Genomic DNA, 24,827 nt, shown 5'->3' with positions numbered 1-24,827 from the left:
TTTAATTTTGTGTAGTGTATTTTATTTTTCATATAATATGTTTAGTTTATTGATAAATAAAAAAAGTACACGCATGTAAATAAAGAAAAATCAGATAGTCTTTTTGTCTTCTTATCTTTTCCGCAATTATATCTTTCATTACAAAACACCGCAGAAATTGTAGGTATTGCATTAAATCAAACAATGTAATGAAATAAAATTACAATCAACTATCAAATAATCAAAGCGTCATTTAACATGAAACCTGCTGATTAATAACAAACTCAAAAGCACGTGGCAGTAACCAAGCAACCACCTCGGCCGAAGTGACTATCAAATTCGCGAGGTGTTTATGTGGTATTCATCATGAGTTTTATGACGTAAAATGAGTTGTTTAGCTTTGATTATAACATTATAAATTATTAAGACTGAGAAAGAATGAATGAAAAAGTGAAATTGCCATATGACGAATTATAAATTAAGTGGACAATTATGTCAAATAACAGAAGGTGGGTGACATATAATAGGAAATTTACTTATTATGAAAACAATTTGATACGAGTATCCGGATAGTATTCGAATACTTGATACGAATATCCGGATACCGATTTGGTATCCGGTTTCCATTCCTAAATATGACAGCATGAACAGGAGAAATAAATCTTCTGTTTTCAATATTAAATTTTTGCCTGCATAAAAAGGCGACAATTTGATGGAGGGAACAGGATTATCTATCTTACTCGACTAGACACAGATGGTCCAAATATAAACAAAGAACAGTATTTCCTAAAATCAAGTATAAAATTGTCAAAGCCAGCTAGTAGGAGGCTGATAAGTTATCATTTAAAATGATTAAAAGATTAAATGCAACAATCTTGTTGCTGTCTCATCTGAGTTTCCCAAAAACTGCAAAAGATGCACGTGTAGTAAGCCATGTGATACATCAGTAACTAAGATTCAATGCGTTGTACACAGTAATGTCAATTTGATGCAAGTTTTTTACAATTTTCCTTTTGTTTTGTAATTGTATCATCTGGTGTCTAGTCCCTTTAGGCTCAACAAGATCCTAATGATGGTTGTATGTTTTATCTTTTTCTATCAGCAGAAATCTAGAATGTTCATATCGGCAGTCAATAACTGTTTTTCTGGGAAAACAGAAGATTTCACTAAGCCTTTTATAGATTGTTCAGAGAAATGTCAAAATGCGGCCTATTTTCAGTAGAATTATAAAATAATGGGTGATTTTGACGTTTGTATTCACTTTATCTTGAAAAGAGGTATTCTTAGTGTAACATTGGTATAAATTCAGTGGATTGAGGAAATCAATGAGAACTTTCGTTCTATTTACGTCTCAAATATTAATTTACCAAAGGCGTTTCAATGGTTTTATAATTGGGTGGATTTTTATTAAAACTTAATACCAATAGTTTATCATTCTTCCTATCATAACACTGCAGACATGTTAAGAACTGCTAAATGAACAAGTTGTTTATGGTATTCATTGAAATCAATTGTATTATTTGGTCAATACTGGTCAGTTGGTGGTCATCATTGGTCAGTGTCCTCATGGTCAAGCTACTGACCTGCAATCACAAAGTGGCGAAACAAGAATTAAAAGTAAATATTGACAATCATCCTTTCAGAGGCGTACCTATAGGTTACCATCCAGTATGCATAGGCGTGTATGTACCAATTTTGTTCCCCTTAATGCACAATTGTTTAAAAGTCAATATCAGGAATAAATATAGAAAACAAATGAGTGTATATATACATGCAACACTTTACCAGCACTTTACCAGTTAAAATTTGTGGTAACACTGAATGTTGACATTTAGAATACTTGAAAATGGTTCTTTCATGTCTGTATTCTTCAGCAATTTTCCAACTGGTGGGGAAGTGGTCAGCCCTCCGGCTTTGACCCAGTAAAATATATTAAGACCAGTCTAATGAAAGACCTTCACATATTAATGACTCGCTCAAGTGCGTGCAATTCAAAATACTATGCCCTTGCCTGTATTGAAATCATGCTTACATATTTTTACTACTGAACTGGAAAACAAACAAGAGTGTAAAATTAGTTGTTTTGGCTCCTTTAAGGACATAGTATTTATTGAAATGGACAACCATAATCCAACATCAAATAGGAAGATAATGGAAAGTGCACTTCCATACTCTTTACTAAAGCCTTTTGTCCAATACTCCTTCTCCATTCCTTGTCCAATACTTCTGACTAAAGACCTTTCTAATACTGACCTGATCCAAGCCCTTGTCCAATACTCTTAACAAAAGCCCTTGTCCAACACCCCTGTCCAAAGCCCTTGTCCAACACCCCTGACCAGAGCCCTTGTCCAATACTCTTGACCAAAGCATTTGTCCAATACTCTTTACCAAAGCCCTTGTCCAGTACACTTGACCAAAACTCATGTCCATTACTCTTGACCCAAGCCTTTGTCCAATAATATTGACCTAAGCCTTTGTCCAATACTCTTGACCAAAGCCCTTGTCCAATACTCTTGACAAAAGCCTTTTCCAATGCGCCATGACCCAAGCCCTTTTCCAAAACTCCTGGCCCAAGCCCTTGTCCAAGGCTCCTGACCAAAACCCTTTTTCAATATCCTGACCAAAACCCTTGTCCAATATCCTGACCAATAGCATTTTCCAATATCCTGACCAAAACCCTTGTCCAATATCCTGACCAAAACCCTTTTCCAATATCCTGACCAAAACCCTTTTCCAATACTACTGACCAATTTAAGCCATTGTCCAATACTCTTGACCAATTTAAGCCATTTTCCAATACTCCTGACCAATTTAAGCCATTGTCCAATACTCCTGACCAATTTTAGCCATTTTCCAATACTCCTGACCAATTTAAGCCAATGTCCAATGCTCCTGACCAATTTAAGCCAAATTATCCAATACTCCTGACCAATTTAAGCCATTATCCAATACTCCTGACCAATTTAAGCCAAATTATCCAATACTCCTGACCAATTTAAGCCAATGTCCAATGCTCCTGACCAATTTAAGCCATTATCCAATACTCCTGACCAATTTAAGCCAAATTATCCAATACTCCTGACCAATTTAAGCCAATGTCCAATACTCCTGACCAATTTAAGCCATTATCCAATACTCCTGACCAATTTAAGCCAAATTATCCAATACTCCTGACCAATTTAAGCCAATGTCCAATGCTCCTGACCAATTTAAGCCATTATCCAATACTCCTGACCAATTTAAGCCATTGTCCAATCCCATTTATGTTGTCCCTTACTATTTGCCTAAAACAATGTCCAATAATCATCAGATTTTAAGGGTTTTATCCAACTTATGCTCTGCAAGGCAAAGTCCTGCCTTGCAGAAAATATAAACAAATAATATATCAATTGATGAGACACATTTTCTGATGCCTAAAATGCATGCAGCAGCATCATTGTTGACAGTATCTCCTGCTGGGGGAATTTGGTGTGATTGAGAATGTAATGAATGTTTTGAAATCTGGCTGCTAAAAATGAATAAGATTCTCATCCAGATTTGTTCCCATATAAAAAAAGCATGTGAAACACTTTAATTTCGGCACTCTTTCATTTGAATTTCAGCCTGTTTCTCACAAATGTCACTTGCACTCTTTGACAAGGCCAAAGTTTGTGAAATAGGTGTAGGTGACGTTGTGGCATGGAGATTTGAATAGGGTCGGATAACAGGATGAGAATTCAAAGAGAATTATTCTGGCCTTACAAATGTTAATAACCTGGGCTGTGGTTATTTATCATTTTGTATGAGATTAGTTACCTGTTTATGTTTTGCATTTCGGAAGTGTTGGCATTTCTTTGACCTTTATTTAATGCCAGGAGTCTTCTGTTTTGTTTGTGGATTTAAAATTCTTGTGTGAAGAAGTAACCAATCATTCAGCAGTAAATGATAAAATATATTCAGCAGTGAATACTAGTAACTAATGTGTACAAGATTATTATAATTTCTTTTAATAATTCATGACAGTCTATCTCCTGTTTCGAGGAAATTACTACTGATCTTTTGAAAGATTTTCAAAATAGAAACCTTCATTCTATTTAGGTCTCAGCTTAAGTGGTTGGATATTATGAAATGGCATTATAACAACTATGGATATTTATACATGGATGAAAAAGGCTCTGAATATGCAATATAATTAGTGTCAGAAATAAAATCATTGATTTAATGAACCTGCGGACATTATTTAAAGCATTTGGTTTATTTTTGTTTGGAAAGTACACGGGTAATAAAAAATAACACGTGGTTATCTCTAAGGCCAATATAAAAAAATTGCTGGATTATCATCCTTTTTTTTTTATAAATGGGGGTGGGGGGGGGGGGGGGGGGTGACATTTTTTTTTGATATTTTTTCTTAGATGGCAATACTGTTGAAGATGATATCAAGCTCTTTTTTATTGCATAAGGTACCATAAACATACATTTCTAGATGACCAAGAACAAGATTGTAACAATTGTCTTTTTTAAATGTGAATGTTTTACATTGACGCTGTAGGTATGAATAAACTTTTATTTTTTTCTTAGATGACATTACTGTTGAGTATGTGTAGTGCATATGAGACCATATACATGCATTTCTAGATGACCAAGAACACGATTGTAACAATTGTCCTTTTTTTACATGTGAATGTCTTACATCGACACTGTAGGAATGAATTAACACCGTTCCCGGACAGTACCGGACAGATATGTAAATACAGACCCTAGCTCAACATTTCTATTTGAATCAATAAAATTTAAGGTGCTATGGTAAAATGAAGGGGCGGGTGGGGATGAAAATCTAGCAATTAATTTATAGCTGCCTTATCTCTATAATCATTCAATTATCTTTTGCTTAGTTGAAAACGTTTATCTCTGAGTGCGCTTGAGTGATGTAATTCTTACAATACAATATGATCATGGTATGGCTGACTGTGCAAGTTGCAATTTTTGCACTATGATGGAAATGTACTGATTTATATTGTAATGTGTGCTACAAAATATTAATTAATGTAAGTTCATTGCACCATATTGCTAATATATCACAAGGAAACATCTGTTTGAAGTCTTGTTTATTGGAAAAGTTGATCTACAAATCTAAATGATGACTGAACAGCTGAACAAAGAATATATATGAAATGTTATACTATTCTAATAACTCAGTTATTATAAGAGTTTTATAAACCAATACAGATTCCAGACCTAAATCCTGCTATGTTATAAAACGTAAAGGAGACTGCTATGAATTATGCATTAATGGGTAAAAATTCTAAGGGATTACAATAGATCCATTGAGTGAACATTGATTGTCGGAGTTTACATGTTACACATTTTTATTATGTTGATATCACACATTATTGTCTAAGAATTGCATGACATTAGTTTTCGCTGAACATTCGACTAGTAAGTGCAAAGATAGCCAAGATAACCAGTTCATGTTGACGTAGTGATATGAATATCGTGTATGTGTTAAAAAAACCGTATTATAATGTGTGGTGAAATTGGGTAATATAGTTATTGAAATTTTAAAGCGAAATGCTTGGTGAAATTATGCAATTTTTTTTTTTTTTAAATAATTTTGTGATATTTGATGAAATGGTGTTGTGATATTTGGTGAAAAAATGTATTAATATGTGGTGAAATAATGTTGTGATATTTGATGAAATGATGTTGTGATATTTTGTGAAATAACATTGTGATAAATTTAGGTGGTAAATGATTGTTTACCATTCTAAACACATATTGAGAACCATTGAATCCTTTTGAAGTCAAGAGATATCATTTAAAATGGATGATAGGCTCGAGCATCTGCATAAAAAACGTGCTTTCTTCAAACACGTTTGGAAAATGCGTGGATTTAAATCTATGGATGAGCATTCCAGAGATCAGGTATGATACGCCAGTTGGCTTGTATTTCCTTATACATGTTGTCCGCTTTGGCTATCGTCAGCCACAGTCTATATACATGAAAATTGAACCAATTAAATCATGTTGTGTTTTTGTGTTGGTCACAGAAGCGGACTGTGCTTTTTCCTGGAAAATGATATATTTATAGTAAAAAATCTCGATTTTTGAATAATTAATGATCTAGAATGCATAAAAACATTATCTTATAGTGAAATATATGGAGACTCTAAATTTTTTGTAATTCGCTGTTCAATTTCAATATTTTTGTATATCCTAGCATTTCGTCACTTTAGTTCAATAACTCAATAACTGCATAAAGAAATAGAAGCAGATATTGAGTTCTAATACCCTGTATCTGTAAATGTAAGAAAACATTTGCAACTTCAGTTTGAATAAGAAAAACATAAAATTAGATGTTATAAATAGATGTTATCTCTACATAAAATAATATAAACTATGATTTTCTGTATTCTTTTTGGGACACATGGAATAGAGTTTCTGTTTTAAAACATGGATGTGGACCACAGATACTTAGGAGAGAATTGGACGGCAGGCACTTGAAAAACTGACCTTAAAATGTTTGTTTGCTTTTAAAAAAATTATCACAATTTTGCCCCTTGTCCTTGAAATTATTGAGTGATGTCCCTTTTATGTCATCATACTTCTGGTATGGTAACATTGTCACGTTTTTGTATAAATTATTTGATGGTATTCAGTAAATTTTAATATGTTTTCCCATTTCAAAGATATATGAGATTTTGATTCATCTTACCTCAGAATTAATTATCTATTTGTATGTATCATTGATAGTAAGGTATTTGATGAAGTGAAGATGCTTTTTGTGTTCATTTCGAAGCTTGATTTCGTGTATCATCCACATCACACTTTCATTTCTGATAAAAAAACCTTTTGAATGACTTATTTTAGAATCTTCAAACATTGATTCATGGAATTCTAGTTATTTTAAATGGTCTATATGTACATTCTTGTATTTCTTATTTATATCTTGATTGTTTATATACCATAATAACATGTTTATGTACATGTCCACAAGTTCTTACATGAAAATGTACATGTTCGCATTAACATATATGAGAATGTACATGTTCGCATTAACATTCATGAGTATGTACATGTTCGCATTAACATTCATGAGTATGTACATGTTCGCATTAACATACATGAGTATGTACATGTTCGCATTAACATTCATGAGTATGTACATGTTCGCATTAACATACATGAGTATGTACATGTTCGCATTAACATACATGAGTATGTACATGTTCACATTAACATACATGAGTTGTACATGTTCACATTAACATACATGAGTATGTACATGTTTGCATTAACATACATGAGTATGTACATGTTCACATCTTGTCTATGTTCATGTTCGCAATTACTTCCATGTTTATGTACATGTCCGCTACATTTTTGTGTCGCCTGAAAAGACGACATACTTACTAGGGGTTACTTTTGTCGGCGGCCGCGGCGGCGGCGGCCGCGGCGGCGGCGGCCGCGGCGGCGGCGTCCGCGTCGTCCGCGTCCCATTTTCGCTTGTCCGGGGTATATCTCCTAAACTATTAGTGGTATCAACTTGAAACTTCATATGTACATAGATCTAATTGAGGGCAAGTGCAGTGCACAAGAACTGTTACTCTTGCTTCCATATTTTTAGAGTTATTGCCCTTTGTTATTTTTCATGCTTAAAGTTTTGTCCGGGGCATATCTTGTAGAATATAAGAGTTATCAACTTGAAACTTCATATGTAAATAGATCTCATGGGGGCAAGTGCAGTGCACAATAACAGTAACTCTTGCTTTCTTAGTTTTAAAATTATTGCCCTTTGTTAATTTTCATGCTTAAAGTTTTGTCTGGGGCATATCTTGAAGAATATAAGAGGTATCAACTTGAAACTTCATAGCTAGATGGATCTCATGGAGTGCAAGTGCAGTGCATAATAACAGTAACTCTTGCTTTCTTAGTTTTAGAGTTATTGCCCTTTGTTAATTTTCATGCTTAAAGTTTTGTCCGGGGCATATCTTGAAGAATATAAGAGGTATCAACTTGAAACTTCATAGCTAGATATATCTCATTGAGGGCAAGTGCAGTGCACAATAACAGTAACTCTTGCTTTCTTAGTTTTAAAGTTATTGCCCTTTGTTAATTTTAGTTATGTACAGTTTCGCAATGATTTACATGTTTATGTACACGTTCACAATTACTTACATGTTATGAACATGTCCGCCATAATTTACTATGTACCTGTTCTATGTACCTGCATGTTTTATACAGTGATGATGTGGAGGATTTACAATTAGTTAGGCTTAGTGATGTTTATCTGGCATATTTCTGAAGTAGATGTCTAGAAACCACCATCACTCCATCAATAATGTCTGCTCTTTCCTCCAAAAAGATAAATACCAATAAAGATTTTAAATAAATTATATATTCCCAGAAGAAAATCCATGCTGTTCAAAGAATACTTAACTAATTTTTTTTTAGAAGTGTTTTTCTGTTTAATGGCTGGCACACCTGCAAATAATTACATTACGCCCTAATTGCAATATACACTATTTATACAATATCTCAACATTTGAGAACAATTTAAAGGTCATGGGGTGGGGCATGGACGCGGTAGGGTATGGATGGGTAGAACTTTAAGACCAGGTACCCAATCAACAATAACACTAGACACTTTTCATGCTGCGTAATATAAACAGGATGTACAACTGGTAAATGCACTTTTTCCGTCTTTTAAAGCATCCTGAAGAACTTTACTGTGTTGTCTGATACATTCTGATTTTCATTCGCTTTAATAAGCAGCAGACAGCAAGGCTGAAGTTAAAAGCACCAACATTAGATGATATTTAGCTTATTATATTGGTAATTTTTGTGGGTCGATTATTGGAGGGGAAAGAAACAATATTTTATTATTGGCCTTATATTGAGCAATCCTTGAACTTGTTATAAACATAGGTTTAAACCACTTCAATTGAACTTTAAGCAGCTATCTGCATATCTGTAAACAGTGACCTTGTATTGTCCATTTTCTAAACTATATTACCCAGGCCTAAAAATAATACATGGTTTGGGTTACCCGATTCTACTTACAAAATAGGCTCCAACCCTACCGTTTTTGTAGTCAGCCTACCTGCCCTACCTGTTTTTGAAAAGAATGTTACCCTTTCCAAACCATTTTTTTTGGCCCCATTTGATTTTTTCACTGCTGTCAGGTGGATACATTCATGTTTTAGTGGAAACTGTGACATCAAAAACCTATAACACCATTTAGAAATATGGTCAATAACTTTACCTTCTTACCTCAAACTTGTTCAATACTAGTGACATAACTTAAAATAGCCCCACATACATTTACTGCAAAATGACAAAATTGCTGCCATTAGGAGGGGCAAAGATTTTATAAATATCTCTTGTGCTCTCATACTGACTATTCATCTGACGAGGCATTTGTCAAATGACTGTGACAGCTCTTGTTGTATCTAATTTAATGCCTTGCTGACTTGAAACGATTCTTATCATGAAGTTTTTTTATTCTGTACTAAAAGGGTAAAAATTTGGACCAAGGTACCTGATCCCTAATTCCCCATGGGTACCCTGAAACCCATATATACATTTTGATACTGAGCTAAAAAATCAATGTCACAGCTGCTACGATATTTAGCAATATTACAACGAAAACTACAGGGACAATTAAGCCTTGGATTAATTTGGATTATAACCCATATATCCAATGCAATTTTCTGTAAGCCTTCAATGTTTAGTACCAGCTTTAATCATTAAGATTTTTTAGTCTTCAACATATCGGACATGACATCATACTTTGTTTCCCCACCTGCTAATATAGGTTAAAATCTAAGACATTTAAAACATATTAATAGGGAAAGTCTTATAATGGCAAAGAAGGTTTCAACTCTGTACGCTTAACTTTTAAGATTTTACACATAATATGTTCAAACTATTTCTGAATTGTGAAGTTTGGTGATTTAATTCTCACAAAGTGAAACCTGGTTTTTAGAATGATATAAGTCATTGTTTGGGCGGGCAGGCAGGCGGGCTGCGTCAAACTTACCTTTGGTTAATCAAATAATTTTAGTTAGGTTTGACATATAGTGACCGAACTTGGTATATAGGAACAGTGGATGGAGTCCTTTCATGGGATTGCATTTTTGGCCCTGGGGGTGAAGGTCAAGGTCACTATTATTAAAAATAGAAAAACGGTTGTTACTGAATATTACTTTAGATAGGATTGAAACATTCCAACGGACACCTTTCATGTAATTGCGTTTAGGGCCCTTGTGTCAAGGTCAAGGTCACTGTTATTTATAATAGAAAAACAGTTAAATCTCACTTGAGTCAATTATTGAAAACCTGTTTTCACTGAATTGCAGCATTTGTTGTTGTTGTTTTTGAAACTGGAACAAAGGATATATTGTTCAAGATTGACAATGGCATTTTCCCATTCTTCTTCTTTGTGTGGAGCAATTAATAAAATATTTGTTATTTTGCCTGTTGGCATCACACAGCTTGCATTAAGCTCTTGTTTTAATCCCTAGTTCCTTTGTGACTCTTACAATGATGTTCAAAGAATTAGGTCTGGCATGTTCATTTACGACCAAGGGAAGTGTTTTCTTCTTTTGTTAGATCAATACAGGCAATGAAGGATTTCCTTGTTTCATAATTTATTCCTTTTCACTTGATTATGTGCAGTTATCGGAAGTCTTTATTACTAATTTGCCGAACTCCTAACATTAAGGAAAGAGAAAAAGTGAAACCGTTTTTGTCTCTAACTAAGTGCCTTATGATTAAGTCTTGAAAGATGTCTGCATCATATATTATGTATTTGAACCACAAATTTGTAGTTAAAAATGGTCTTGTGTAGCCTTTTAGTAACGAGGAATGGGAAGAGAAGCCCTTACGCACTACTTCCCTCATTAACCCCCCACCACCGCCTTTCCACCTCCCCCTTCAACACCCCTCCGCTGTCAACCCACCATCCTGCTTCAACAACCCATCCTCCTTCAACCCCCTCCCCTTTCCAGCCCCCTCCCCTTTCAAGCCCGTCCACTCTCTACCCCCCCCCCCCCAATTCCCCTTCAACCCCTTTTCCCAGTCAATCCCTCATTCCTTCAACCATCATCCCCCTTTATCCCCCATCAACCTTCAGCAACCTCCTTCCCCTTCCAACACCTCCACTCTCTACTCCCACCCCCCTTCAACCCCTTTTCCCAGCCATTCCCTCACTCCTTCAACCACCATCCCCCTTTATCCCCCATCCACCTTCAGCAACCTCCTCCCCATTCCAACCTCTCCACTCCCTTCAACCCCCATCAACCCCCTTTCCCAGTCAACCCCCTATCCCAGTCAACCCCTCAGCCCTTCAACCACCATCCCCCTTTATTTCCCATTCATCCCCCTTCCACCTTAAATTGCTGAAGCACTCTTATGTTGATAATATATATTATGTCCAGTATTTATCTTACTGTGAATTATTTGTCTATTTTCAGGTAAGTCAAGTCAAGTTTCTTATGCTGTACTCTATGAATGGTTGGGTAAGAAGAAGTAGATTGGAGGTTATATGAATTATATGCAAGATATAATTTATAAGTTTTGCATGCCAAGTTATACATGTATGAGTAATTTGCTCTAACGATAATAATCATTTCAAAGTATCATTTAATTTTTATCATATCTGTAAACTCATAAAATTATGTATAAATTGGCATGTGTGACTCATAAATAAAAGTTATTAAGTTAATAAACTTATTATTATACTTATATGTACTTTGTTTGAATTCATAAGTTTTAGAAGAAAAGTGGGATACAAATATGGAAGCCCTTTTCTGTCCGTCTGCTATGTTTTCATGTCTCCTCTACATCTCCTTTATGTGATTAATTGGAATTTAAGCCGGACACAATTTATTTATTGTAAATTTCATCATGGCCCATGTTGGAACTGCCTGGTGACAAGGGCAAGGTCACAATACAGGGTCATCATGGCCCATGTTGGAACATCTTCTGGTGACAAGGGCAAGGTCACAATACAGGGTCATCATGGCCCATGATGGAACTGCCTGGTGACAAGGGCAAGGTCACAATACAGGGTCATCATGGCCCATGTTGGAACATCGTCTGGTGACAAGGGCAAGGTCACAATACAGGGTCATCATGGCCCATGTTGGAACATCGTCTGGTGACAAGGGCAAGGTCACAATACAGGGTCATCATGGCCCATGTTGGAACTGCCTGGTGACAAGGGCAAGGTCACAATACAGGGTCATCATGGCCCATGTTGGAACATCGTCTGGTGACAAGGGCAAGGTCACAATACAGGGTCATCATACCCCATGTTGGAACATTGCCTGGTGACAAGGGCAAGGTCACAATACAGGGTTTGAGTCTAAATTTCATTTCTTTTCCATACCTCTAACACCCAAGAAATGGTTTTAAAGAACTTTTCATCATAGAAAAGTTATGTTATTTGCTGTACATGTTGGGAGGCAAGTTGTTGGAACCTCGGCCAGACATGAGGTCAAGGTGACAATAGACTTGGTCAAAGGGATGTTCTATTTCATTTCATAAACAAATGATGTCATTTAAATACAAGTTTATAAAAAAATATGTTAATAAGTGATATATTAGTGACAAATATTGCTTCCATGAGGTTGTGTTCTTTTCTGAATGGCATTTTTTGACATTTGATAAAGAAGTAAAAAATATGTTTGTAAAATTATGTGCAATTAGCCTGGGTATATACTGTGCATTTCTGCAATGTCACTACATAAACTATATGGTAAGATATGGTAAAGATGTAAATTAGGGCATGATTTCATGAGTAGTAAATTAAATGTAATATTTTAGTCATAAAATTGTTTTCACCAACTTAACAATAAATCTGCCAAAATTTTATTTTCATTCTAGTAGATATAAGGTTCTGCATAGTTTGGAAGTAAATAACAATAAAATTTAATTATTGATAGGAAATTTGATCGATACGAGACAAAGCTATTTGTCCAGAAAATATTCTTTCAATGCTAACGGTTAATCAGGAATTTATAACAGTTGAATTTTAAGGTATGTTTTTTTTCAAAACTATGTTGTAATAAAATTTAAATACAGCAGCAAATGGTGAATGATTTCCTCTATTTGCTATAAAATAGTTATACTAAGGCAGTGTACATCCGAATCTAATTCTTGTATTCATTGATGCAGGCTTAATTTTATTCACTGCTCATGCAAAATTAAGCTGAAGTAAAGATTTGAGAAATGATAGATATGCACTGAAGAAAATTTGGTAAAACAAAATACATAACATTAATTTAGTCCTAGCTTTTCATAGTGTGCTCTGATATACCTTGCAAACAACTTCAGTGGATATTTAATCTATCTCGGCAATCCTCTATTTTGGTGTTTTTCACCAGGTGAGATCAGTTTTTACGTATTTTTTTAAAAATATATCGTTATTAAACATAATTTTTTATTAATAGTTATTTTATTGTTTGCTCACAAAAGTCCTTTGAGACACATAGATGAATAGACGAAATGAATAATTGTTTGTTTCAGTGTAAGATCGTAATATATTTCAGCGATTGTGCACCAACAGAGATATTTCACTTGTGGCTTTGCCATAATCATGTTCGGTATTATCGAGGTGAAATATATTGCTCTCTTACACTGAAACAAATGTTCTTTTTCTTTTTATTATATGCCTAAAATACATGTCATGTAATTCTTTTGGAAAACAAGCCAATGTTTATGAGCATGTAAATGCTGTTATTGAAATGGTGTCTCAGCCCTGTGCGCGCCGATGTTTGATTTGGAACTGCAGAGACCATGCTAAAATTTCAAAACAGTAAAATATCAATTTTATTTACTGATAACTCTCTATAAACCATCAGTAAGCATATAATAAAAATAATCACAGACACGATACTACTATTTGCAAATAAACACGTTAAGTTGAAAAAAAGCATAATGGCACTGAAGCTTGAGAACATTGTGGCTTCGAACAGTCTGTTTAAAAAAAAAATCTTTCGTCAATATGCTGTTCTTGCGAGTGTGATTTAAAGCTACGATTTGATTGATCTTATTAGTCATGTGTAGTAAAACCAATGCAAGATGGACATGTAAGTGTGCTCTGGAGCTTCTTCAGTGGTAAGTTCCACATGATATGTATCGCTGATGTTTCCATTTCTTGTATGTGTGAAGCTACAATAATATTATGCTTTAAAAGCTTGAAATGCTAAGTTCATTTGCAAATATTAGTTGAAAGATCTCAATACTGGTGTTAATTTACCCCCATTGAATATTTTCATTTTTATGCACTTCTTTGCTCCCGAGGGTAAATCTCATCATATTAACAGCCTATTAAATGAAATGATTGATTTAATTGTTGAATTTAATGCCCCCATCCACCACAACCTTGAAATACTCCTTCATGTTCTACAGGAAATAAAATAACTGTTTTGTGAGTCCACATATATGGAATATTTCCAGACTTTGAGTTTCGGCGCTCTCATGAGTTACAATAACCACCCTCTTGATTACCATTTAGTACTCTGCTAAAAGCCCCTTAATACTCTGTACCTAAAAGAAGGGTTTCAGCTTCATTTATACTCTGACTGTATGGTCTTTATTTATGTTTACTTAACTAAACGTACATGATAACTCTCAGAAAAAGGGAGGAAAAAATTGTAAATAAATATGATTTTTCAGCATACATAATGTCACTTGATTGAAGATACCAAATATTTTGAAGTCATTTGACAACAATATATTCATTATGCTGTTTGAGATTTTTTTCATAAAATACATCTAAGGGAGGTAATTGTAATTGGAACAGAGTTTCTGAATGGGCCTGTATGTTGTGCGTAATATTAGACTCTATAGCAATGCTACAATCTAGTTCATCTGTTTATCTCCAATATTTACATTAACTGTCCTCTGGTCACTGGTTTGTGAAAGAAATACTATAACAACTTGCACAAATAAAAGAGATCACAGTAAATCATTGGATTTATGAAAAAAATTGTAAGTATTATTGCTTGTTTTTGTAAAATTCATGGTGTTTTTAACATATTTTTGGGATGTTTTTATCTGATCACATTTGAATTCGAAGTCATGTGGCATCTTTATAGTCCTCAATTTATCTGATGTTAAACCATTGTTTTTGACGTTTTTGTATAAAAGAGTTTATTTCATTGATAAAACAACGTGTGTATGTTTAAGGTTAATAGTTTTAGGCAAATATGTTGGAATGTTTCATTCAAAAAAATTGAGAAAAGTAGGCGAAATATGTGATGGTGGTGGAGTCGGCCTTTGTTTGACTGTTTTTCAGTTCTTGATTTTCCCTAAGGCTTTAATAGCCAGACATTGCTCCAGGCTGATTATACAGTTTTGAACTTCAAGTTAAAGAAAACAAAAAATGTGAATAAACAAAAAAGTAGATGGTGCTGGATAGATCTGAGTTACATTTTAGAAAATATAACTAAGTTATACAACAAGCTACAAGAATATCAAATATTTATGTCATGGTTTTGAAGTTTAGGTACACATATTTTTATTGTAGAAATCATGCTTTGATATTTTGTCAGAACATCTTTTATTAATTACAAAGTACATTAGAGAAAGATGTAAAATCACTTGCATTTGATGTGTTGACTAGCGGCAATATTGTAAATACAGCAGGCTTTAATTAGAGCTCATTCATATTTAATAGGGTCAGGCACATATAAAAATGTTTATTTTGTGAGTAATTTGAATTTTGCTTATTTCAATGATAAAACACCAAACAAAGTTTAAACTGAAGCTCTACAGTATGTATTAAAATATGACAGAAAATGCTTTATTTTGCCTTAAAAGCATTTAAAAATCTATTTAAAATTCAGCTAATAATTGTAGGCTTCTTTTCAAATGACTATCTGCATTTTGCTGTTTGGTGTTTGTTTGTTCATAAAAAAATTATAAAACAACTGAATTTTAACAATAGTTGTAAAAAAAAAGAAAAACTTATACGATTTCCTAAACTTATACGATTTCCTTTAAAGCCAATGCAACATGCAAGGTTGGATTAAGGATTTAAGAAAGAGGTCATGCGCATTTACTTGAAGCCCCTCTTCCTCTTCTATTCGATGCGATGGGTGAAGGGATTTGGAACAAAATGCCAAAGTTTTAGTCTTAAATGTTAGATTGTGTTGTATTTGATTCATATTTTTCTGTTCGTGTTATATTGACATTAAATTGTACACTTATACCAGTAAACTCTCGGGGGAATTGTCATATTTGTCTTAAAAGATGCACACAGGGTATGTGTCTTTGGGGAGACCCTGGACAAGAAGGAGTTATTAACCATTATTTTATTGTGTATCGTATAATTTTGTTGTGTATCTTAAAATAGTACACTATAGGGTCATATAAATGGTGGCAGCTGGTCTGTGGGCTGTAAACAGGCACAAATTATCTTATAAGGAAAATAAGCTTCCTTTTTGTAGCCAGACTAGGTATGATATATTTTATCTCCCAGAATTGGACAATTTTAAATACCAAAGTGTCCAGATCATTGCTGTGCGCTTTTAAGGGGATAAGCGTCTACATATTACTTGTTATATTTTACTCCTATCAATTAATTATAAATAATTATACTCATTAATAAAAAAAAACACAATAGTGTAAAAAAATATGTGTAAGAATTCTCATCTATACCATTAATTTAGTGGGGTCATACCTATTTTTAGCATACATCCTTTAAGACGCACATGTATTTATGTGTGTATTTTTCTTATGTTGTACCTCATTCTCTCAGAACATTGATTAACTAAATCACTTAAATTTTTAGCAAATAAAATTCTTTATCAGTCTTCAATATGTAACATCATGCTTGATCGATCAGAATTACTGTTATGAAACTTCACAGACATCTTAATTGGGTTCTGCCTGCTGAAACTGCTGCCATTTGATTACAACACATTTGCTGATTGCATTACTATAAACCATACTCTTTGTAACAGTGCAACTTACAAATTTAACAACACCAGGAAGAAAAAAAATAAATTCATATTTAATACTCCTACCACGTTTGAAGTGTTTCATTTGTTTCCCTCATACATTAAAGGGACTAGACACCAGATGGTCCAAAAATCAGCAAAAACAGTATTTGCTCAAAACGTATTGTAAGCCTAGAATTGTCAATGCCAGCTAGGAGGCAGCCGATAATACATCATTTTTATGGTTAAAGTATAAACGCAACAGTCATGTTGCTGTCTCATCTGAGTTTCTCCGTTTAAAAATAGCACATAATGGTTTCCCGGTTTAGATCATATCTGTTTTTGAGTACAGTTAAGTATACCAACGCTATTTTTAAAATAATTGGGATTTAGATGGTAGACAACCCTTTGGAAAAATGGGCAAAAACTGCGAAAGATTCATATGTGTTGTAAGTGATGTCATTTGTGTCTAGTCCATTTAATTCCCCTATTGGAACAGCTGTAACTAAGTTATGTAGTTCAACCAATCAGTAGCTAGCATGTGGATAGATTACAATGCTATTCACTTCAAATGCACACTAGTTATTGAACGTTGTCCTTAACTACTTTGATCCCTCTAGGTTGAAATTATATATGAGCGTCGCTTAAGACAAGAGTACTCTTCAGTGCTCCTGTGTTATGGGTGTAGCAGCTATTATGCACAAGTCAATTGTAACCACGACCTCCCCCAGGTCCGGGGGTATACCGGGGATAGCCGGCGAAATGGGCTGTGTTTTTACCTTCTAGGTGGCTCCGCAGTGCCGGTTGAATGTGTTGGTTTAGTATTAGTGTAAAAATTAGCGGGGAATGGGCCTTACATAAGGTCCCTGGGGTGTGGTGGCTTTAGAAAGGGATTTTACAAGCAGTTCGTTCTCACAGGGTAGGGATTTTACCTGGGCTGTCAACTAAAAGTCAAAGTCCCTGCTATTCCCTGGACCGGGGGGGGGGGGGGGGGGGGGGGCGAGCCTACAATTGACTGGTGCATTACATAATATGTCTCTAAATGATTTGCATCTAGTAATTATATTTGACAGACATGTATGTTGCAATATGGTATTTGTAGAATAATCCAAATTGGGTTATTATTCTCTGTTAGGTATAACTGGCACTCAAGTCATGATTTTATAGCTTTTGGTGTTCTATCACTTACTAATAAAGACACCCTATAGATATTTTTACGGCGGAAAAAGAAACTCTTATTACAGATTTTAATATGATTATGGAACATAAATGTAAATTACATTCGTACCCTATAGCTATTAAAGTTATAATACAGCATAATTATATGTTGCAATTATGTTGGAAAGAAGAAGTTAAATTTTGATTTGATATCATTTGCATATTTTTTCCTGTTCATTTCTGTATGAATTCACTAAATTTGAAAAAAAATAAGAATGTTAAACATTGTTAAACTTTAATAATATCAGGGCTTTATATTTTCAAAAAGCTTTTTGAGTGAAGTAACGAAGAGTCATGCTTCAAGAAACCAAAAGATAGCCAATGTAATGTGTTTACAGACAAGCAAAATGGGGATTTAATTGTTTTATATCAAGGTTGAGAATTCATATTTGTCATTTAAAAGATAATTAAGTAAATAGATGACAAAGCTGGGAGGCATAAAAATAATAGTAAATGAAGTGATTCCTCTTAATAAAAGACATTATAGGGCATTAGGACTGTGTCTCTCCAATATTATTTGTTTTCTGATTTTAAAATTAATGCTATTTATTACAAGGATGCTTCATGGATTTTAAATTAGAGGGAGCAACTTTGGCTCCCTTAATATCCTCAGGAACCCCCTTAACTTCCACAGGAAACCCCTTAATTTCCAAAAAAAAAACCCCTTTAATTCCACAGAAACCCTGTTAGTTTCAGCAGGAACCCCTTTATTCTGCAGGAACCCCCATAATTTCCTCTAGAACCTCCTTAATTTACACAGGAAACCCCCCTTTAATTCCACAGGAACCTCCTAAGTTTCCACAGGAACCCCTTTATTCTGCAGTAACCCCCTAAATTTCCACTAATTTCCAGAGGAAGTCTTATCTCCTCAGAAACCCTTAATTTTGATAGGAACCCCCCTAAACTCTCCAGGAACCCCCTTAATTAGACTCTAGATATTGTCAGGGTGTTTGTATAGGTCCTGATCCCAAAACAATACCTTAAGTCTTAAATGGTTCCTCACCTCCACCATCCCCCCTCCCCCCGTCCCCTTGGACTGCTTGTGTATAATATAATCTTAATCTTTTGACAATGTTATTGACTGTGGCAGTATAAGAGGTTACATCACATGTGAGATCTTTTATTATCCAGTGGCTACAATTACCTACTTATCCGCACCCATGACTTATACGTAGGTCGTGGTCACAAAATAAAGATAACTAAGGTCGTTGGCATGAGTTAGGAGATAAAAAAATAAATTAAAAATGTCAACTCTGCCACCATACATAGTTATGTCATGTCATTTCACAAGCATGTTGATTGCTTTAGAATATTATCATAATAATATTTATGGGCATCTGAAACTGTTTATAAAATCTTTCAAGGTCTTAACTGTATACCTGACATCATTCAGGATTCATTTTAAACATGATGTTGTCTTCAATATTCATGAGCAGATGAGAATGAAAGTAGATAAATGATTCTTGGTATATTGCCATATAGCTAAAATGATGCTCAAAAACCATCTGTTTGCAAAATAATGTGAACAAAATGAATTTGCACCTTCCAATATATTGACCAACAGGGCAGCAAACATTTCTATATATAATAAAGGTAACTGTCGCCAATCCCCCCCTCCACGACCCCCCGCCTCTGACCCTGATAATGTTTTCAGGGACTTTAATATATGTGGGTAAATTGAAGCCTGTTGTTCAAGTCATCTTATTTCAATATTTATGTAAAACCTACCAAATTTATCAACTTCCTACCTGCCTTAAGGAGCGTTTGAAGTTTTTTCGATTACCTGACAAAATAATCTTGAACAATAATGACAATATTGTCCGCAATATATCTCATAGCAATAATATCAATGAATTGAAAAACTTAATATAATGTTATACTGATTTTATTGTTTATATTTTTTGGTGAATTATATCATGTTATTTTCACTGCTTTAAATCATTTTTACTGCAGTGAAAATATCATTTTTTTATATTTTCACTGCTTCTCTATGACAGGTTGATCTATTTTGAAATGATGAGCTCAAAATGATGTCACAATGTTATGGTTTTAATGGCCAATTTTCAAAATTACCCCAATTAAATGACATAATATCTTACACATCTACTTAAAAACTTAATGGTTTATGTGCTTAATGTACTTGAAAAGTACTTTGTTACAACATCACATGTTATTAACATCACTTAGCCATACATGTATCGGTTCAAGTGCGAACCTGTGAAATTATACATGAAACATTATTAATTATAAACTTGCTGGTAAATGTTCTGGGTCTTCACACTTCTTTACCCTGGCAACCATTTTTCATGAAAGCATTCATTTTCTTGCCACTTTTATGGGTTTTTTTTCGTCTTTGACCAACAAGTGTGGACAATAATCGATTATATTAAACATATCCAGCTTCTTAAATTATTTTGCTGATCAAATCATTAAATACAAAAAAAAAAAAAAAAAAAAAAATCCCAACTTAATTCAAACTGTGGTTAATGAATAATTATACCGAGGCCTAAAAACTACAACATTTGGTTTCGGTTTCTCGTCCCTATACCTACGAAATAGGCGCCGACCCTACTGTTTTTATGAAGTTGGTAATTGTATTTAAGTTTTTGATGTTTTTAAGTCTGTATTTTAAGGTAGTTTAAAACCTTAAAATCTTTATACAGAAGTTACTTTAAGGCCATTTTCCATTGATGACAATTACGTTCTTGCGCTAAGCATAATAAAAAATAAAATAAAAAGCCTACCTACCCTACCTGTTTTTGAAAAGGATGCAACCCTAACCAAACCATTTTTTTTGCCCAAGTCGTGTGAATTCCTTGATGGTTTACTTTGAGACTTAAAAATGTAGCGTCAATTTTTCCTTTTAATTAAGAAATATTACACAGCAGTGAGGGTCATATGACCGAGGCATTAAAAGCGACATCATAAATCAGGATTTTTTTATTACAGAAAATGAGCACATTATGTAAATAAGATATAATATTTATCAATATTTATGTTGTGAAATAATTTCAGTTTGAGCGTCAACGAGGGAAAAGTATGGTAAGATATTTTGTGTGAAAATTGCTACTCCAAAATATTTTGTTTAGCAAAATATTGTGTGAAAAAAGATCACCTGTTTTGTATTCCTCAGCACATTTCTGTTCAGTTACAAATTTAAATATAATCCATCATAAAAGCCTATGGTATATAAGCTTAATATGTTCATGAAAAATAACACCTTTATTACTTAATCACATTTTATCAAACTAATTATTCATATCCAATAAATAATTTTTAAAAGACCGCCCCCCAAAAAAGTTTTCTATAATCACCTAGTATTTGAAATATTTCTGAAACACCCAGTGAGTTTGATTTTTCAAATTAACAACAATTCCTTTTTTGACAATATGTTATAGAGCATAAAAATAACTTAAACGTTTGTGTTCCTTTTTGTTAAGTGTAAATATTCCTTTTAGTAACGTGTATATTCCTTTTAGTAACGTGTATTTTTTATGTTACATTATAGTTATAGTAGAATCGCTAAAAATGTCATTTAGAGTCATGCTCACACCCTCGCCAATGAATGGGATCACAGGTAGGATTCCATTTTAATAATTTAGAAAGCCTCTGACCAAAACACTTATTTGTTGTTGTCTGCTGATGCTAATTACCGTACCTGATTTTCTTACCTGCCGTTATAACTAAATCCATCAATCGATGTGAGTAGCATCCCTTTGAAGTGAAATGTAAACAAACATATTTCGGTTTGAAATGGACTAATACTGTATTTAAGATGCAGGCATTTTATTTATGCGAATTCTGGGGGAGAAAAGTGCGCCCTATACTTGGTGATTTATGATAGTCATAAATTGCTTCTACTAAGTGTTTTTTTGTAACCTTGTGCATAGGAACTGGCTAGTAAAGAGACCATTGGCGCTGAACACTAAGAAAGTTAGTATTTATTTTTGTTCGTCTAAACAACTACATTGATGCTGGGCTATGCTCAGACTTTAACTCATGAAAGTGTTGACAGATTTAAATAATTTTAGGTTCGCATGTTTAAAACCATAATGTAAGGGTCAACAAATGTTGTTTTGGGTTACAAACCACCAATATTTTTACGCAGTTATTGCCCCCTTTTTTACTTTGCGAAAAAACGAACTGTGTCTGAACTAGTGTTTGAAAATCGGACTCCATTTGCTATCGATAATCGAATCAAATCGGAACAAGCATTTCGATTTACTATCGGACAATAATCAAAATCGCATAATATCAGTAAGGAATACATACTTTATACATAGTATAATCATGATCATTTAAATGGTTAAACCTGGAATCAGTACGTGTGATGCTATAGTCATGCATTTTGCAACAGTTAATAAATTTCCATAACCTATTCTGTCTTTTATAACTTAAAAAACATTACAACACAACACATACATGTACTTAATTGCAAATAAATTGCACACTGCATCAAGTAAGTTATCCTAGCATTTTATCCATGTAAAAGCATATTAAATATTACTGAACCAGCTTAACATTTAATAACCTGTTATATTGAACATTTCATTAAAATATCTTAATTTCATAAAACTTTCACAAAAAAGGTAAATTAGTTAATTACAACCGAGAGCAAAAAAGGTTTCACAAACAGAATGCATGGAGCAGGGATCCCCGGTATTTGCAGGTAAAACTGGGCCCCCTTCACTATAGAGAAAGGTTATTGAAGAAGGTTTTATGAAACATACAAACCGACTGAATTAAAAACAATTTATAATTTTGGGAGAGTTTGTAAGTTTTTTTGGCAAAAGTCTTTACATTCACGGCAGTTGATGCCATGTTCTGTTGTTGACGGAAAATCAAACACGTATTCCAACAATAGCTCTCAGTGGTAACTGAATTCAAGCCAAATACACAACACATTTTTGGTCATAATTGGCATTTTAGGATGAAAAAAAGAGTTTTGCACTAGAATGTATTTAAGACTTTTGCTGCAGGCTTCACATTAAGGTCCTTTGTCAAGAAATAAGTTTAAAATTTAAAAAAGAAAAGTTAAGGAATTATCGTTGTATTTACTTTTAATTGGCGTCATGTTGTTGTCCGCATGCAAAACCTTCAACCTTGGCCATAGTTCCATAACTCAAAACAAATTCAAGATATTCAATGAAACTTTAAATTGGTGTAGAGAGTGTTGTTACAGGCAATAATCACATAACCAGATATGGTCCATAACTCTGTCTATGATAGTTATTGAGTAATGCCCCTTTTTAATAGTTATGCCCCTTTTAAGACTCTTAAAAAAACCCCACAACCAAATGATCATTGGTGTTTCCACCACAGCTTTCTTGTTATGTCCCTTTATTGAAAGAGATAAATGAATAACAGGGGCATGCAGTTCCAGGAGATGACGTCAGAGGAAGGGTAACTTAAGGGTGTAACCTTCTGACATTTGCCCTTCCCTGATAACCAAAATTTATATGGTTTAAAATGTTGGCAGTAGGGTTGGGAGTACTCCTTTAAAAAATTTTTTTGAAAACTTGCAAAATGTGCATTTTGATCGTATTCCATTACCCTAATCCTCTGAAATTATTTAAAGTAGACTTGGTCGAGTTTTTTGTGGGGTGGAGGCATGTGGATAAGGGTATCACACAATAACATTCATCTGCAAGCTGTCGGTGTTGAGCTACAGAATGATACACTTCCTGTTGGGAAAATACCTCCGTCACATGAAAAGCTACCCTTTTATCTTTCTGAAGGGTGTCTTCCAGATATCAGAATCTAATCTGTAAACAATTCCTTTAAATAAGCCCTTGAACTCAGTTGAAAACAACTTGTTTACCCTTAACCAAACTAAACTGAACTGGAAACATGAACAATTAGTATTAATATTCTTATTATATCAAGTTTACATTCATTGATCTTGGTCAACACCATTGTGGGCTTTACGCATGACAGTTGTAATGCCTTACATTTCTACATCGAGTTACAACCATTTTGCATTACGCTTGTGTATGTCTTAAAGCTAACTAGAGGCCAATGATATCATATTACATGTTTTTCTGTCATATCTCACAATGCTGTCAGATAGATGATTTAGGATCTATAAATGAGCCTCACCAGTTATGTTTACAATTGTATTGGGTTAGAAGGTGCTTTTCTGATATATGCTATGAAATATGGTAGATGTATTTAGAATATAACCACTGTTAGTTTGATGTGGAATTTAGGGGGAGACTTGGCTACATAAGAGTCTGCTAACTCCCATATGTTACATTTAAAGCCGATATTAATTTTGATTTCAGAGTGAGGCAGTTGGGTAGGGATGGGGTGGGGATCATAATGTCCAAAGTAATGTCCCCCTTGAACATCAAAGCCTTTATAATCCATCCCTGAATATGTCTGATTGACATGAATCCATCACTCAACAGCTTGGTTGCTCATAAAATATGAAAAACATCATTGATATTTTTTTCAGGCTTAAATGGATTTTAAGCAAAGTATATATCGATGACAGCAAAAAATGGAACACTTTTATATATATTTATTCAGGGAAAGCTGTGGACTGGCTTAACTAAATATTAGCAATAATTATGGACAGTTACGTAACTTAGACAAACTGCAATGAATAGTTTCAGTTGACGTCACACTGATCGTCAAGCTGATCGATTGAGCTTTGCATTCATTTGCTTTTCAGAAATAGAACGTTTCGGTATACAAATG

General features: G+C 34.0%; 1 protein-coding gene across 9 annotated transcripts in view; it reads left to right on the top strand.

The window, feature by feature from the left end:
* LOC128231233 (5'-AMP-activated protein kinase subunit gamma-1-like) overlaps positions 1–24,827 on the top strand; it is a 247,073-nt gene that overhangs the window by 108,475 nt on the left and 113,771 nt on the right. For 2 of the 9 annotated variants that reach the window (XM_052943793.1, XM_052943774.1), the window contains exon 3: positions 21,141–21,167. The exons of 4 other annotated variants lie outside the window; for them this stretch is intronic. In XM_052943793.1, the coding sequence (XP_052799753.1) occupies positions 21,141–21,167 (27 nt within the window). Of the gene's footprint in view, positions 1–5,763; positions 5,881–14,819; positions 14,956–21,140; positions 21,168–24,827 lie in introns of those variants that run through there. 3 more of the 9 variants (XM_052943854.1, XM_052943816.1, XM_052943862.1) reach the window with 3 other exon arrangements.

The sequence above is a fragment of the Mya arenaria genome, chromosome 1, assembly GCF_026914265.1.
Source record: "Mya arenaria isolate MELC-2E11 chromosome 1, ASM2691426v1".
In the NCBI taxonomy this organism is placed as follows: Eukaryota; Metazoa; Mollusca; class Bivalvia; order Myida; family Myidae; genus Mya; species Mya arenaria.
The sequence above is the reverse complement of the archived record's forward strand: the minus strand, read 5'-3'. Positions and strand labels throughout refer to the sequence as shown.